General features: G+C 43.3%; 1 protein-coding gene across 5 annotated transcripts in view; it reads left to right on the top strand.

Annotated features, from left to right (window-relative positions):
• The window catches only part of CCP110 (centriolar coiled-coil protein 110), a 391,171-nt gene that overhangs the window by 62,969 nt on the left and 311,323 nt on the right, over window positions 1-16,879 (top strand). For all 5 annotated transcript variants that reach the window (XM_085629056.1, XM_085629058.1, XM_085629057.1 and 2 more), the window contains exon 2: window positions 1,395-1,547. In XM_085629056.1, coding sequence (XP_085485182.1) covers window positions 1,410-1,547 — 138 coding nt within the window. In that variant the 5' untranslated portion in view covers window positions 1,395-1,409. The remainder of the gene's footprint in view (window positions 1-1,394; window positions 1,548-16,879) is intronic.

The following is a 16,879-nucleotide window of genomic DNA, read 5'->3' on the forward strand; positions in this document are numbered from 1 at the left end:
GTCTACAACAAAATGAACTCTTGATTATCTGCGCTCGCTGCTTTTGGCTCATTTATAAACCAGGTATTTTTTACCCTTCTCTTATTTTTAACCGTATTCAAGCACTTAAAAGGCACAGTTCGATTTCCTCAAAATTGACTAGTCTATCGTTTAGCCTTTCTTTTTGTCTTGCATAGAATTGTTTTTTTATCTCCTCACATTACATCACAAAAACACTGTTGTATCTACAGCCATACTCCCAGCCTAAGTAGATACTTACCTTACTTACATTATTATTCCCTTTATTAAATACATTTCTCTAAACCTGAATTTGTTTAAAATGTAAATGCATTTTGAATCCATAAATTGGATTTACAATTCTACTCGATCACACATTTTTCGCCTAATACCTTCTATAAAAACCTCTAATACCATTTATATTGAACATAACATTAATAGAAGTATAGCTAAACATATACGTATCTGCTCAGAAGCAGCAAATAAAAGAAACAATGGCTGGCAGGGAGTATTTGTTTGAGCAGAGTGCTTATATATTGTGTGGTTGTTCTTTAAAGGTTTGCTGCTTGAAAGAGGCAATACCAGGTTTATACATAATGCTAGCCTCCTGACTTGCCATAAAATCTACAAGTTCAAGGGGAAGAAAGCACTCAAAAAAATCCCCTTGCTATCAAGATGCAACCCAGAGACCGTATATTTTGACTGTTATCTAGCACCCCAAAAACATACAGTTTGAAACTGAAACCATATTAGCAAGCAGCGGCTGTATCTAAATTATAAAGAATATATTCTAAACCATGTATAATGAGAACATAACAGGTCCCAGAGAATCTCTGTGCCCCATCAACTCTCAACCAAGTACTTTATGATGGTAGAGATCGCTTTTGATCTTCTCAGTGTACTTGTGGTACATCATTCTGTATAATTAAAACAGTTGTACTATTTAAGGAGTCAAAAGGTGCTTTTAAATTGGAAAATGTAGCCATGTTTAGGAAGGTGACCTCTGCTTTTCGAATGTCTGCTGTGTGCACTGCCTCACAGAGCGGGGGATGGATGGAAGATCATTGGGAAATTTCATTTGAGGAGCATGTCCACGTAGGTGATTTTTGTGAGCGATGATAAAATGTGCATGCTGGCTAGCATTGCTATTTATAGTGAGCGAGATCTTATGTGTGTCCTTTTAGGCAGAACTTGAGACCCGCTGCTGTTTTAATCTCCCAGATAGATTTATAATGGCAATAACTTCCTTCTAAGGGGGTTTAATTGGGTTCCCACATGTTTAAATTGATGAGTAGAAATTTCACATCCATGGTGGTTTAAATCATTAATAAACATCATCTCATTGCATAGTGTGTTCAGACTGTGAATGACTCTTATGCTTTCTTTCTGACACGCAGCATAATTGAAGTGCAATGGAGGATTACGAAGAATTTTGCAAAAAGTATCTTGACAAGATACAAAGTGAGGCAATTGAAAAAGATATCATCGCTCCTGTCCAACCCAGTGTATCGATAATTCAGTTTCATGGTGTGGCTGTGCTCTCTCCTTTGGTAAGATAATTTTGAATTTCATCTAAAATATCATGTGGCGCATTGGAAGTTGGCTTAATGAAGTATACATTTTGGAAGGACGTTTTTCTCTGGTATTACAGAAGACTGCATGTGGACATAAAACGATTTGAAAAAAGAGGAATTGGTTAAATTTGCACAGGTGTGTTTTATATGAACTGCGAAGCTTCATCAAAGCTTTAAGCATGATGTAGAAAATATTTGGTGGAAACTCTAGGTAATGCATATTTATGAATACAGAAGAGAATAGGCAATCTTACTTGCTTGTGTAGGCGTAGTGTAACTAGTATTCCCAAACGGGCTTTTTTTTACAGATGATGGGTAGAAGGTAGACTTGAAACCTTAACTCAATATACGTAGAGGGGCTAATCCTTAGTAGTTAAGGGCTAAATTGATCACTGGGCAAAACAGTGCTGTGTTTTAAGCATGCTCTGGAAGAGACCAAGTAAACTGGGCACTTTGTAAAGACGCCAATAGTAAGAACTGTTGGTAATCCTTACCCATTAATGGTAATGAGCAGGGTGTATTTTACAAATGCTTGTGAATGGCCTGACCGGGACTACAGATCCCTCACCTCTGCTTTTGTAAAGTGCCTGTATTTTGCGCTTGTCCCTCGAAGGGACACCTGTCCTACACAATGCCCACATCTGCCAATCGCACAGTGGACGATGCCTCTCGAGTTCCTTCACCAAGTAACAAAGTTATTGATTGCACACCAGAAACTGTTGTTTTATTTCCTTACACCTCAAAGAAATGGGAGGGTTGGTGGAATGGTGCTCTAGCTTCTCCTAACAATGTGCAATGAATTGCAATGTCCTTTTGGTACATTGCATTTTTAGTATTCACCCTACCAGAGCCTACTTTTTTGCTTAGCACAGGCAATCTGACAGTGAAAAACGTTGTTTTACATAGGGCCATACATTTGTAAATTATTTTATAAAAAATAATATATATATATATATATATATATATATATATATATATATATACATATACACACACACATATATAATAGGGAAATTCATGAATAGCGTCAGATTGTCCATACATGTACATAGGTTCAAGTCTTCCTTCTTTATTTGAAAGTTCCCTTGCTTCGTGTTAAAATCTGAATGCTATTTGGAAGTGGACAAAGAAAAGCATTTTGTTTAAACGTTTGGCACCAAGTTCAAACCTTTCAGCGCTTGTCGTTGGATTGCTCAAAATGTAAAGCACTTGTGGAATGTAAGAGGCATGCCTTTTGGGCGAGCCCTCTGAAAGGTAAATATTTCTTCATATCTAGGTCACAGTAATTTGTCCTAGTTGACCAGCTTCTAAAACCTGCACAGAAAGGATTTCATGAAGCATTTTGTTTCAGTGTTGCCTTTGCAAATTTCAACGCACTTGTATTTTGTTGGGACTACTGTGTTCATGTTTTATTGCACTACTAAAATAGCAGCATAATGTGATCTTATGTACTCCAGTAACGAAATTACTTTTGAAGTCGCATGAAGTTGCTCATGAAAGGCCTGGGCAGCTCCAAAACAGCTGCATAATCATGGAGTTCCCATCCAGCCACTCAAAAGTCCTGAATAATTCTGTGGGAAAGTGGACTTTAGGTGGCACAGAGACACTCTGGGTGCTTCTCTGTATCAGGTAGGTTTGGTACCTCTGTAGTGGCGGTGCTATGTCCTGGATTTGATGCAGTAGTGAGAAATACCCTGTACTGCCCTGGTCAGAGTGCAGTATTGGGAGAAAAGGGAAATTGAGGAGTATGTGCCAAGATTGATCCAGCAAGGGCCAGTATAGTGGATGATGTGACACTTTGACTCCTGCAGTAAAAAACAAGGTGGAGCAGTCACAGGTCTGTTGCCCCCAAGGTTTCCCTTAAGCAGGTTTCCAGAGGTGCCAAAGGCACCCTCCTTAAACCTCTAGAGGTTTCGACGATTGGTGACGCTCGCTGAGCACTTGTAGCAGAGCGGACTACTGATGTACGATGACGGCTCACGCCTACACCCTCAAATAGTCGAGTTAAGCTAGCTAGGATACATTTGCACATTAGACTGGGCTCAGGGAATATGCTTGGCATGGGCATGTGTTGGGGCACTGACTCCTGGTCAGTGGTGGTCCCATGCGTCTTCCCTGTGACTGCTGCTGGTCTGGAAAAACAAATGAGGTTGGAATGCTTTCCAGAATTGTGGTGACTACTGGGAAGACTGGGCTCTGGTGAGGCCTCCCTAATGTGAGGTTTTCCTGATCTGATGTGGTCCATGTGTACAAGGTTTCTGTGGCTCTCCTTTGCTGCAGCCTCTGGTGCCCTTTTTCGCACTAAAGATCTTGATGCCCTTATCTTACTACTGAGTTGTAGCTTTTTACTTTGGACTGTCAAAAACAGTGCACCAAATTGTATACATATGCTTTCATGAAAGCTGGCCATGATGGGAAGTGTTTAGTTCCAGTTTCTATTGCAGGCAGTAGTGGAACTTTCACCTGAACCCACTTTGCAGCACAGTGTGGAGGCAGTCATGAAATCTAGATACAGCCCTTTAAATCGGGATTACTCTGTCAAACTTGATTACGTTCAATGCTGAGCTGGCCCTATCTGAGGAGCTGCATACCATTGCCTGTTGAGTGAAGGCTCTGAAGGGTAGGTCACAGAGAAACAACATGCACATCATTGGCTCCTGAAGGACACAAAGATTGTGTATAGAACTCTTCATAGATAATCTGATAATGGACTTTCCACAATCTATGGAGTTGTCAGTTTTTCCTCAAAGCAAGGTTGCTGCGGGTTATGCTTGCACACCTACTTGAAACACTAAGGTTATTCCTGTTTCTAGACATCACCCAGGCTGTGGAAAAATAGAACTTTGATGCAGTGACAAAGCCACTACAAGATTCTGAAGTGAAATATATGATTTGCTGCTGGCGCACTTACGGGTGATTGCAGAGAGTGTGATTTTAGTGCTTCGTTGGACTATATTGAAAGCTGGAGTATGCCCATACTAAAGAACTGCTCTGGCTGTTGACATTCTGGGCATTTTGTTGATTAGTTTTGGGCCAGTGCTGTAGATCTGGAGCTCTTTCAATGATAAGTATACTCTTTTCAGCTGAATATCCATGGCTTCTTGAAATGAAGATTGTGTTAAAGAAACGCCACCAATTTGGAGGGCTAGAGGTCTGAAAGCTGCATGTTTCGGCTCGGGGAACTGATGATGTTGTAGGTTATTATCTTTACTCTGATCCTCGGTTAGTCAGTACTGTCCACTATATTTGTAGGTTTCCGTTGGATAAGAGAAAGAGAAAGAGAGACAGAGAGAAAGAGACACAGACAGAGAGACCGACCTTGATCACTGGCTGCATTCTCGACATCACAAACAAGATGAAACGTCGGTTCCATTTGCATTTTTATTGCCCTCAGGTGGGTCGATCACCAATTGCATTAGGGTGCTGGTAGTTTAAATTTTACTTTACCTCCAGTGGAAGTTTACTGATGTCAAATAAAGCATTTCCATCATCCTCGAGTGGGCTGTCAGCTTTGCCAATAAATTGATTTATGTCCTCTCAAGAACCGAAGGTGACTTTGCCCAGTCAAAGTCACGGAAATGCATTCCTTTAAGAAGTGGTGCATACTTCCCTGCTGGACTCCCATATAAATCACTCCCAGCCCGCCCACCCACCCATTGTATGTTTGCATGATGACATCACCTACCCAGAATGCACAGATTTGTTGAGTGTCTTTGGGGTGTGCTAGCTGATGGCAGTCAAACACGAGGCATTATTATAGTTGTTAGAAATAGGGTCTCTAGTTGGCAGTGGTATGCACCCTGTCCAAGTAGGGACCCTTCCTTCTAGTCAGGGTAGGGGAGTTAGACACCCAAGATAAACTCTGATCACCCCCTTGGTAGCGTAGCACAAGCAGTAAGACCTATCTCTGAGGCAATGTGTAAAGTATTTGTACATAAGACGCACAGTACCACAATGAAATCACTACAAATGTATACCACACCTGTTCAGAAAAATAAACCATCTTTATCTAAACTAAACAAGACCAAAACGATAAAAGTCCAACATCCAGAACTCAAGATTTCACTTTTAAGGTTTTAAAGCAATGCTCTATGGACGCTGTGTTTTTACATAAAGTACCTTTTGATGCGTCAAAATCGATTCCGGTGTCCCTGGGAGGCAATGCGTCCGTTCTGCTCCACGCAGAAGAAGTGTTGCGTCTAATACGGACTGTAAAGGAAAGCGATGCGTCGAATTCCAAGACTATTCCAGTCTGAGGGTGATCTGGGGGAAAACATTGCACACAGGTGCGATGCGTAGGAATCCGGACGTGCTGGAGGTCGAAGCAGCAAACATGCCCTGCATCGATTTCTTCATCCGCGGTCCCATGATGCGTCTATTCTTTCAGCCGCACAGCAGGGCCGTCGGAGTTAGTGCGGATGTATTGGACTTCGGAGACATGATGCGCTGAACTTGGGCTGCGATGGGTTCTTAGGCCACGGGCTGGCACTGTGCCGATTTATCTTCATTGAAAATTTCCTGCACGGCGGTGCTGCGTTGGAAAAACAGGTGCTGGAAGGGCGAAGCATCAATTTTGAAGTCATTAGCAGCAGGAACCTCCTCCAAGGGACCAGAACTGGAATTGGCACCACTTGGCAGGTCAGAACTGCCATCAGTGGAGTTCAGGTATGTGCAGGTAAAGTCTTTGATGGCCCTGAAACTTCTTAAAAGGAGGCACGCACACATGTCCTTGGAGAAACTTCACAAGCAGGTCACACAGCAAAGTCCAATCCTTTCCCCTCCAAGACAGAAGCAGCAACTGCAGGCCAACCCAGCAAAGCAACACACATCAAAGGGGCAGTACTCCCTCCTTACAGCTCTTCTTCTTAGTAGAGTCTACTTTTGATCCAGAAGTGTTCTGCAAGTCTGGGCTTTTAGGTCCAATACTTATACCCCTTTTGGCCTTTGAAGTAGGCATTCTTCAAAGGATAGTCTTTGTTGTGCACAGGGTCTTCCCTTGCCCTGTCTTGTCTCCAGACACATTCTGGGGGGTAGAGACCCCATTGTGAGAGGCCAGGCACTGCCCTACTCGGGTGTCAGTGACAACTCCTCCCACCATTCTAGCTCGGGAAGGCCCATCAGCCTGGTGATGGGCCATCAGGCTATGCAGGGCACACCTACTCCCTTTTGTGTGACTGTCTAGAGTGAATGAACAAACGGGCCCTGTCCGTCTAAACCAGACGTTGATTTCACAGACAGGCAGAGTCCCAGGATGGTAAAACAAGAAAATGCCCACTTTCCAAAAGTGACATTTTCAAACACACAATATAAAAACCACCTTTACGAAAAGATATGAGAGTAATAAATCCGCAAAAACGAAGTCCAGCATAACATCAAAAATACAGTTGGCAGAGGCAAAAAGACAGGGGAAACCATGCCAAGGATGCCAGTCTAACAATAGTATATTACTATATAGGTTTTTCTGAAATAAAACAATGAATACAACTATAAAGATTATGCTCAAGTAGTAGGCTGACCATGTATGCTGCCTCTTATGAGCATCTGACCTCTCATATGGAAGTAGTACCTTTTCCCGTTTGAAAAATAAATTTTAACTCCCTTCCAGTACAGATCAGCAGTAAAACTTGAAAAGATGGCTGTTCCAGCAAACTTAATCACCTATACCTGTGAAAGTGCCTGGATGCCATTTGGATCACAGCTGCGCTTTATAAGAGTTGGTTTTCAGCATAGTATTCTTATATTCCAGTTGTTCTAAGTACAATGACCTCCCATTTGGGGATTCACCTACATTATAGACCTGATGAGAGCTCCAAACCATTTTATAGAGCTTTGCAATGTTTAATCAACATTCTATTCATAGTAATAAAAAAAAAAAAAAAGGTTCAGGTTTCATTTAGCTTAAATTGGTTTGACAGCTGCATCTTGTGTCCATCTTCTCATGGGTTTTCGGCATGTGCAACAAAGATTGGCCACAGCGTCTAACATGGAGCCAGACCCTGCACCCAACCTCTCGTATGACTACTGTTCATGGCCCTTAAGATTAGATTTTGCGTTAAAACCCATTGCAGAGCTCACTTAACTGAGGCCTATAATGTCCTGGATTTGCATCTGGAGTATGAACAGGGTAAATCCATTCAAGAATGTCCTCTACAATTCTATCGTTCAGCCAGGGTCGTAAAGGGCACCGCAGCCTTGGGTCTACCGATGACAGTGCTTCAGCAATGTGCCGCCACTGCTTGCACAGTGACCTGTCCGCATCATAATGAGCCCCGTCCCACTTTGCACCGCAGCCCTGGTCTCACAGACGCAGCTGGACGACCTTCACTGAGCGGCTGCCTGCACCGCAGCCTGAGGGTTCCGCCCGTCGCACTGCTCCGCTTCACACCGTAGCCCATAAGCCTGCCAGTGTTCCGGGCTTCAAACTCACGGAGTTCGACCTGCAACACGTGTGACTTCAAGGACCTGACGATTCTTGCACCAACTTCCAGAACCGACGCCGCTTCTCTGGCACTCGCCACAAGGTACGACGCCCTGCATCTCGAGAGTTACTGTTTTACGGGTGTGCCCGACACCGTAGCTGGCCCGCGACGCTGCGACCGGCTGCAACTGTTAGATTTGTTTGTTCACTACGCTGTGAGAGCCCTGGATGGAGATATCGACTTCAAGGAGTCTATTATTGCTTTATTGTTATTTGGATCACTCTATGGTTAATTTTTTTTATGGTTCTGGTCTTGTTTGACACAGATATTGGATATTTTTCTAAAACTGGTGTAGTGTCCATTTATAGTGTTTTCACTCTATTACTGTTTGTTATATGCAAATGCTTTATACATTGCCTTGGAGATAACCTTGACTGCTCATGCTAGTATACCCAGGGGGGTGAGTAGGAGTTATTTTAGACATGTAATCCCCTTATCCTGACTAGAGTGGTGGATTCTGCCTGGCTTAGGTGCACCCAGAAAATCAATTTCTAACAATGGCTAAGAAACCTGGAGGATGATGAACTTGTACAGTTGAAGGGGCTGATGGACTCTCAGTCAGATCAGGGCCTGCTAGTTGGACGATGCTGGCTTGGTGCTCTCTTCCGGGCCCCTGGAAAATCCCAGGAAACTTGTCTAGCCAGCAACAAACTAAGACTGCTCAGAAAATAAGAACAGAAAATAAGAAAGCCCTGATGAGAATCCTGGTAAAGAAAGCCTAGGACTCGAAACGCGTCGGCATATCAAAAAAATGGCATTTCAACAAAAATGCACATGATGGATTAATTCCAGTTTGTAATTAAGGATTCATTTCTTTTTTCTAAATTTTAACCAGTTTCCCTGTGCTTAAGTGGATACCAGATGTAGACATCAAAAGAAAGTTTAGGATTACAGATTTGTCCACCTGAATCACTGGAATAAGACAGAAGTAGTTGATGTTTGTATGTTTTGTCTAAAAAATATTGTTTTCACATATTTTTGTAAAAGTGTCGTGATGTTTTGTATATAGTATGATTAATCACTTGTAATTTGAAATGTTTTATGAAGTGTTTGTAATGTAGATGCGATGGGACAATATTCTTTTTCATGTCCAAATGTATGAATCAAAAACACTAAACATATAAGTAAAAGGTATATATAAAATACCGGTAGAAATATAAAGCGAATGTGTTTGTCCATTAAGCAGAAATTATATATGCTTTCATAAAAACTCGAGGTATAGGCTTACCCCCTCTTGTTTTCACACAACTTTCAGAAAGTGACATTTTTTAAAACTGTAACTTAAAATCAGACTTTACCATTAAAGATGGTTTTCAAATTACAATTTCTCAGACACCAGATACAAAATGTTTACCTGTTCCCAATCAAAAGTTGGCCCTTATTAAATGTATAAAGCAACCCAATGATATCCTAACGGAGAGGTAGTCCTCACAGGAGCTTTTCACTACTAGGACGTGTAAAGCTTGAAAATACATGTCCAACCTTTTCATTACAGTGCATCCTGCTCTATGGGTCACTTAGGGCCTACCTTGCGGGGTAACTTATTTACAATAAAAGGGGACTTTAAGGCTTTGCAAGAGGGTTATATTGTCAAGTCAAATTGGCAGTTTAAAATTGCATTCTGACTGCAATGGCAGACCTGGGACATATTTTAAAGAGCTACTTAAGTGGGTAGCACAATATGTGATGCAGGCCCACTAGTACGATTACATTTGCAGGCCCTCGCTACATGGTATACCACTCTACATAGAACGTATAGGTAATTTAAATATGTCAGTCGGGTGTAAACCAATGTAATCATTTTTAAATGAGGGCACAAGACCTTTAGCAGTGGTTAAGTGCACAGAGTCCTAGAGCCAACAAAAATGAATTTCAGAAAAACGTGGAGGCTGAAGGCAAAAGGTTTGCGGGAAGACCACCCTAAGGCTGACCGGTCTAACAGCGAGAAGTGGCATGCACACACTTCAGAGCTCACAACAGGTAGAAACAGCAATACGTAGCAGAAGTGGAGACTCGCATTGCCCGTCTAGAGAAAGAGACTGAATTGGATGAAATTGAGAGCTGACCGGTAATGATCGATAGAGCAAAGCTGCGACAAATGTATCTTGATGAACCCCATCTATTTTGACTAGCATCCACCAGCAGAGCCTATAAATGAGGGGGATAAGTCCTGCAAACTAGTCTATTGACTGGCGACCCTTGGGGAGGTCAGCTGGGTGTTTCCATGGATAAATAGACCTTCTCACAAAAGAATCGGAGGCTGAGGCGATCACCAATGCCTTAGACAAGCACCAGGCCCTTTACAAGCCCTCGGACTGACCCTCCTGGGAGGCCTCAATGCACCTGATAACACACCTTCCACTGATATCTATCAGTACTACAACGTGCTGAGATGGAATGCCCCATATCGCTGGAGTAGCTGGAAGAGGCTCTTGCAGATGTGAACACAGGAAAGGAAAGGAATTATTGAATGTTTAAGCCTTTAATTGATTTTTTTTTTTGGTTTAACAAAAGTTCCAAAAGAAGGGAAGATTAATACATGTGATATATAAGGATGCTGTAAGGGTAGAGGGGTACATAGTTCAAAGTATCGGAAAAGGCTTACTATTAGATTTCTAGTAAACATGCTGCCAAGTCCTCATACATTTTTCCCTGCACCTTGTCGCAACTGCATGGTGTATCTCCGCACATTCGGGTACCATGTCCCAAGTCTGGCGTGGTCTTGTCGAAAGTCATTCAATATGGTATCCCAGTTGGTGCAATGGGTATCTTGTGTAGCCCCATAGAATCCTCCCTGTGCAATGCGATGCTGTCAGCCTGGGCCCACACCATCAGCGACTGCCGACATGCCAGTAATGGGGACGGTTTGGACGATTTCCAACACCTGGTGATTAACAGTTTGGCTACTATCAATCCCAGGTCATATTAATCGGGACGTGACCGTACGTTGCTTGTTCCTGCGAATGAGCCCTAAGATGCAGAGCTCCCACGTGTAGGTTTGTGAGACCCGTAGTTTAGTAGTGATGTGTTGCAGTAGGCTTGGAGATGAGGGCATGCCAATAACATAGGAAGGAGATCTGCGTCCAACAAATGACGTCTAGGGCAGCATGCATCTTTTTGCTGATAACATCTGTTGATTTTTGCTGGCTGAAGATAGGCCTGCTGAGTAATGTAGTCTTGGATAAGGCGGAAGCTGGCATTCCGAGGATTGTGGGTCGGGCACTCCTGTATAGAGGCCTACTCCTTGGTCGGGTAGAGCCGGGCCAGATCCCCTTTCTTTGCGCCTCCTCAGAGGTGTAAGTGTGACTGCTGTGTATTGGCGAAGGGTATTGGTTTGTTAGTTACGCATGTATTTTGTGCTCGGTGTAAGGGGGCTGCCCTTTAGACTAGGTTAGTGAGAGACTGGGTTGTCTCAGCTAGTCCTGGCGTTTCAGCCACGCAAGTAGTCTACCCGTATGGTCATGTGAGTGCGCAGCATAGTTCCGGCACGGGAGCCTCTTCAGTAGGGAGGTATAACACATGCTCCTCAGCCAACTGCTGGGCCTAGTCTGAGTCTGTTACAGTAGGTATTTTGAGATGTATAAGAGTTTGTGTTCAATGCGTGTCATGTCGCTGTGGAAATGTACCTTTTTAGGGGTACACTGGTGCAGGGTACCCCTTTTGTCCACGGGTTCAAAGACCAACAAAATAGAGATCGGCACTGGAGTTGGAATAAATAACAAGTTTATTAATCACTCGTGAGTGGGACCACATCCACACAGCACTATAAGTGCTGCATGAGGTAGTACACTGAATTCACAAACCGTTGTCCCTTTTATACTGGTTTTCTGCAGTGTAAGCATGTGAACAGAAATAGGAAGAACAAGTTTTAGAAATAGTTATCAGCAAACAAGGGCAGATGAATGACTACGTGGTCAGCAAAGTGGGAGGGGGAGCAGGAATGCTTATGGCAGCAGTAAATGGTCGACAGTTAACATCTGAGACCAGGTGCACTGGCAGCTACAAACCCTCAGCACGTACATTGCTTTTAGCTGAGTCAGGAAGTCAACTAAAATAGATAACACAAGCACAGTGAAAAGACGAGCAGCAGAGGACTGGAGAATTACGAAGGAAACGAAATGGACATCACAGCCAAAATGGCTTTTGCTTATGCTAAGTAAAATATTACACATTTCCACAGACGACCCTTTTAGCATAAGCAAAGACATTTTCTTACGCTTTAAAAGGGGTACGATAAACATCATGTATATCTATTAGCATCATATAGCTGACTTCTCGGTCTATTGCTAAACGGGCATTTACACTTTGGATATTCGTTTTAGATGGTAGACAAGTAGTACAAGTGGAAATACAGAGGGAACAAAGCACTGGCCTGCATTGGATACATAAACAACAAGAGAAGAGAATTGCAATAATTATGATAATAATGTTCCGTGGGGACAGGAGTAGAAGCAGTCAATAAGTTTCGAGCCGGAGCTACTTCCTCTACAACCCACATTATTACAGCAATGATGACAACAGTCAAGGTTAGTCCAATAGTGAACATCATATTTTTAATACAGACTTTTGCAGCGTTCGATTTCTTCTCCAACATTTTCATTTCATCGGGAAACAACAAAACAGATGGTGCCTTAAGGTCCTAGGCAGGCGTTGGTTTCTTCACTAACGTTGAGACGAGTAGTCACTAATAGGCTACCCGCCCTTTTGTAGTCAGTATTTAACCATCCAGGACAGTGGCTTAAACAGCCTCTTTCTACGATGAAATGTCTTTCTTTCTGGATCGAAGCAGATATCTCGATGTACCAGGGATCGTGTGGTCCGGGAAGACTTCCTCAGGTCTTACAGGTGACACAGCTCGTCCTTTCTCGTTGACCAGGATGTCGCGGTGGTCTGTCAACGCAGCTGGGCTCACAATGGCATGCGGGACACTAAGACAATGGGTGGTATGCACCCAATTCTTTCGGTTGGTCCCTCGCACTGCAGTTCTGGTAGCCAGGAGGACTTGTTCCGGTCCGCGCCAACAAAGTGCCAAGGAACTGGTCCGTTGAAACGACTTTGTCAAGACAAAATCGCCAGGCCGCAGATCATTGCCATCACCCTGCGACCTGTCTGGAAGGGCTTCCCGTATCTGCTGATAAATAGAAGACAAGCTGGCAGTTAACTGGGACAAATAGTCCCTCATCAACACCTGTATAGGGCGAGGCTTAGGGATTCCCCAAATATTCATGGGCCCGCCAAACCTAACCTCATATGGCGTAGGGCCAGATCGTGTATGTGGTATTGATCTGATAGAAAGTAGTGCTAGGGGCGGGGCATCAGGCCATTTCAAAGACGTGGAAGCCTGTATTTTAGCCAATTTAAATTTCAGGGTGGAGTTGTAACGCTCCACCAAGCCTGCTGATTGTGGGTGAAAAGCGGCATAAAATTTCTGCTTAATCCCTAACCCTTTCATGACGTATTCGACAACTTGCCCAATGAAATGAGGTCCGTTGTCACTCCATAAGACCCGACAATTGCCGATTCGAGGAAAGAACTCCTTTAGGAGTACTTTTGCTGTTGTGAGGGCTGTATTATCCTTCGTAGCATAAGCCTCCACCCATTTACTGAAGGCACAATCCACTACCAAGACATTTTTTAAGTTATTACAGTGCTCAAACTGAATGTAGTCCATTTGCAGGACCTCAAAAGTAGCAGTTGGTGTTGCAAACCCTCCTGTTGGAGTTCGCGTTCCCTTTCCAGAATTATACTGGAGACAGACCAAACAGGACTGGGCCATCTTTTTAGCAGTGCCGGCAATATCTGGATGATCCCACACTTGCATAAGTTGCTTTGCCATTGAGGATGCACCAACATGTGCCGGCCCATGTGCCATGTGAATCATGGGGTATAAGTAGGCTGTGGGTAACTTCCATTTGGTCATATCTTTATTCATCCAGCAGCCCTCTTCATCCAGTGCTCCCTCCTTAGACCATTGGTCTAGTTCATCAGTGGAGGCAGATTGTTGCATGTCCAGCACCTCTTGCCTGGCATCATGCAAACGTTTAGCTTGTGACTTCACTGCATACATAGATGTGGAACTTCGCTGCATTGCGGTTTCACGGGCTGTGTAAGCTGCAAAGGCATTACCTGCTCCTATTTTATCAGTCACTTTCTTGTGTGCACTACACTTAACAATTGCCACTTTCTTACGATAGGTTAGAGCAGTAAGGAGATTATGTACTAATTCTCCATGCACTATCTGTGTCCCATGTGAGGTGAGAAAGCCCCTTTCTTTACACAAACAACCAAAATTGTGTGCCACCCCGAAAGCGTACTGGCTGTCGGTAAAAATGTTAACAAGCAAATCTGTACTAACCTCACATGCTCTCGTTAGCGCAATCAATTCGGCCGCTTGGGCCGACTTCTGTGGAATGCGAGCTGTTTCAACTACTGTTTGAAGTGTTGTAATCGCATAGGCAACAGATGTAGTGCCATCATGCAATTTTAGACACGGGTCGTCAACTCATAGCTCCCCATCAACACTAGGGAGAGGTGTATCTTGTAGGTCAACGCGGCCCTGTGTTTGCTCTTCAGTGAGGAATATACAATCATGTAACTCTTGTGACTGAGACTGAGTGGCTGGAAATGGTAATAGTGTAGCAGGGTTTAGGGTCAGACATCTTTTCAGTGTACTATGAGAGGCCAAAAGTGTCAATTCATATCCTGTCAAGCGAGCACTAGTCAAAAGCTGTGTTTTCGTTTGATTTAGCAAAGCATCAACAGAATGGGGTACTAACACAAGCAGTTTATGTGACAAAACTATTCCTTCACTCTGATGTATTGATACAGCCGTTGCTGCCACTGCTCGGAAACATCCAGGCAGCCCAAGGACAGCTGAGAAATATGCACAAGGACGTTGCTTATCACTGTGTGTCTGTCTGAAAACTGAGAGGGCACAACCTTCCCTCTCGTGTACATAGTGTGAAAGTCTTAGTGTAGTCTGGAGTTCCTAATACTGGTGCAGAGCAAAGAGCTTGGCGTAACTGTTGGAAGGCATTCTGACATTCAGTAGTCCATGGGAGGGGCATCGGAGTGTCTTTAGTCAAAAGGGCCAACAAAGGTTTAATAATGTGTCAAAAACTGGGGATCCACTACCTACAAAAAGAAGTGAGGCCAATCAGTGCACTGACATCCTTCTGAGTACGAGGCACGGGATTATCTAAAATAGTCTCAATGCAGTCTGGTGTAAGTGCACGTCCCTCCTTAGACAGGACAGGAGGTGGACAGAGCACTACGGGTAGCCCCTATATCAACCAGAAACCGATCAGTAGATCCCAAGACGTTTGCTTCAACTTAGGGACCCATTTGATCTACTGGCACCTCAACTGGTTCCTTACCCCCATCCTAGGCATCCCTATGCATAATCGGAATCCGCAAGGGCATCATCAGAATAATGAGACATTCGATATTGAATTCGTCTATCAAAAGTATTAGAGTAATTTGGTCCTTGTTCAACTGCTTCAAATCTGGGATGAGTTCCTGTACCTGCCCTGCTTCCTGAAGTCCCTGGGCATCCTCTTATACTGCCCCTTCCCCGTTGATACTGCTGACCTCGCAAAAGAGGGAACTCAGAACGCCAATGCCCAGTCTCTTTACAATAAGCACACTGATCAGGGGACAAATTTGCTCGAGGAAGAGGGGGCACTCCAGGTGTATACATTACACGTCTGCCTCTTCCACCTCCCCTAAATGGTGGACCATATATTTAAGCCAACATAACTTTTGTCTTTAATTCTTTAATATTCTTATCTTCTCTGCCTTTCGCTTCCTGTTCCTGTCGCTCATAAAATTGGGCCATAGTCAAAAGGGAAACTGAGGAAGATGTGGTCCAAGAACTCTCGCTGGCCTTTAAGCGACTAGCTATTTCCGGTAACCTATTAGTGACAAATTTGTCAACAAACAAATGCATACCCGTATCATCGGCCAATGACTGACCACTAAAATCATGGAATGTCTCTTCAAATCTTGAAAAGAAATCAGAAACTGACTCATCTGTTTACAGGATGCTAACGTAGTCCAATCTATTTTCTTAGGGGGTATGAGAGTCTTTAACTTAGTCACAATAGCTTTAGGAAGATCTAATATCTCCTTCTGAGGTTTCTGCGCAGGCTCCCTTTCCGCATCTATTTGATCTAAATGTTCCCAGGTATCACCATATGCTGCATTGTCCTCTATTTTATGTATCGTTCTCCACATATCAGGAGGCAAAATAAGCCCAAATATCTGGCAAGGTCATAGTGCAGGAGCTAATGGCCCCTTCCACCTCTTCATAGAAGGCAGCAGGATTTTTCCAGGGGTCGGGCAAAGCAGCTTTAAGAGCGATCACGTCAGCTCTACTCCAAGGAGTGTAAACACAATTATATATAAAATATCCCTTTGCATCATCCGAAGTTTCATCATCATTGGTTCCCGCACCCTTCGGAGGAACATACAGAGGTCCAGCTTCCTGCATAGGTTTCACAGTAACTGTAGTACTACTGGGTGCAACCTCTTCCACCGGAGCATCTACGTCCTGTGCTTAAGTTTGAACTGCTTCTATACCTCTCTGTTTTCTAGCTAATTCTTGCTCCTTTCGTAAATTTAATGTTTCGTTTCGTATTTTAACCACTCGTCTAATCATATCAGATAATGCCGAAAAAAGGAAAGTCCCCTCTGTTAATCGTTTATAATCAGTATTTATATCAGCTGGCTCTAGTTTCTGAGAAATTTGTCTATAATCAAATATTACCTCCCAAGCAAATTTTTCTACAAAATAAAATTGCTCCATATTTTGCCACTGTTGAATTATAG

Source organism: Triturus cristatus, chromosome 10 (assembly GCF_964204655.1).
Source record: "Triturus cristatus chromosome 10, aTriCri1.1, whole genome shotgun sequence".
NCBI classification, from domain to species: domain Eukaryota; kingdom Metazoa; phylum Chordata; class Amphibia; order Caudata; family Salamandridae; genus Triturus; species Triturus cristatus.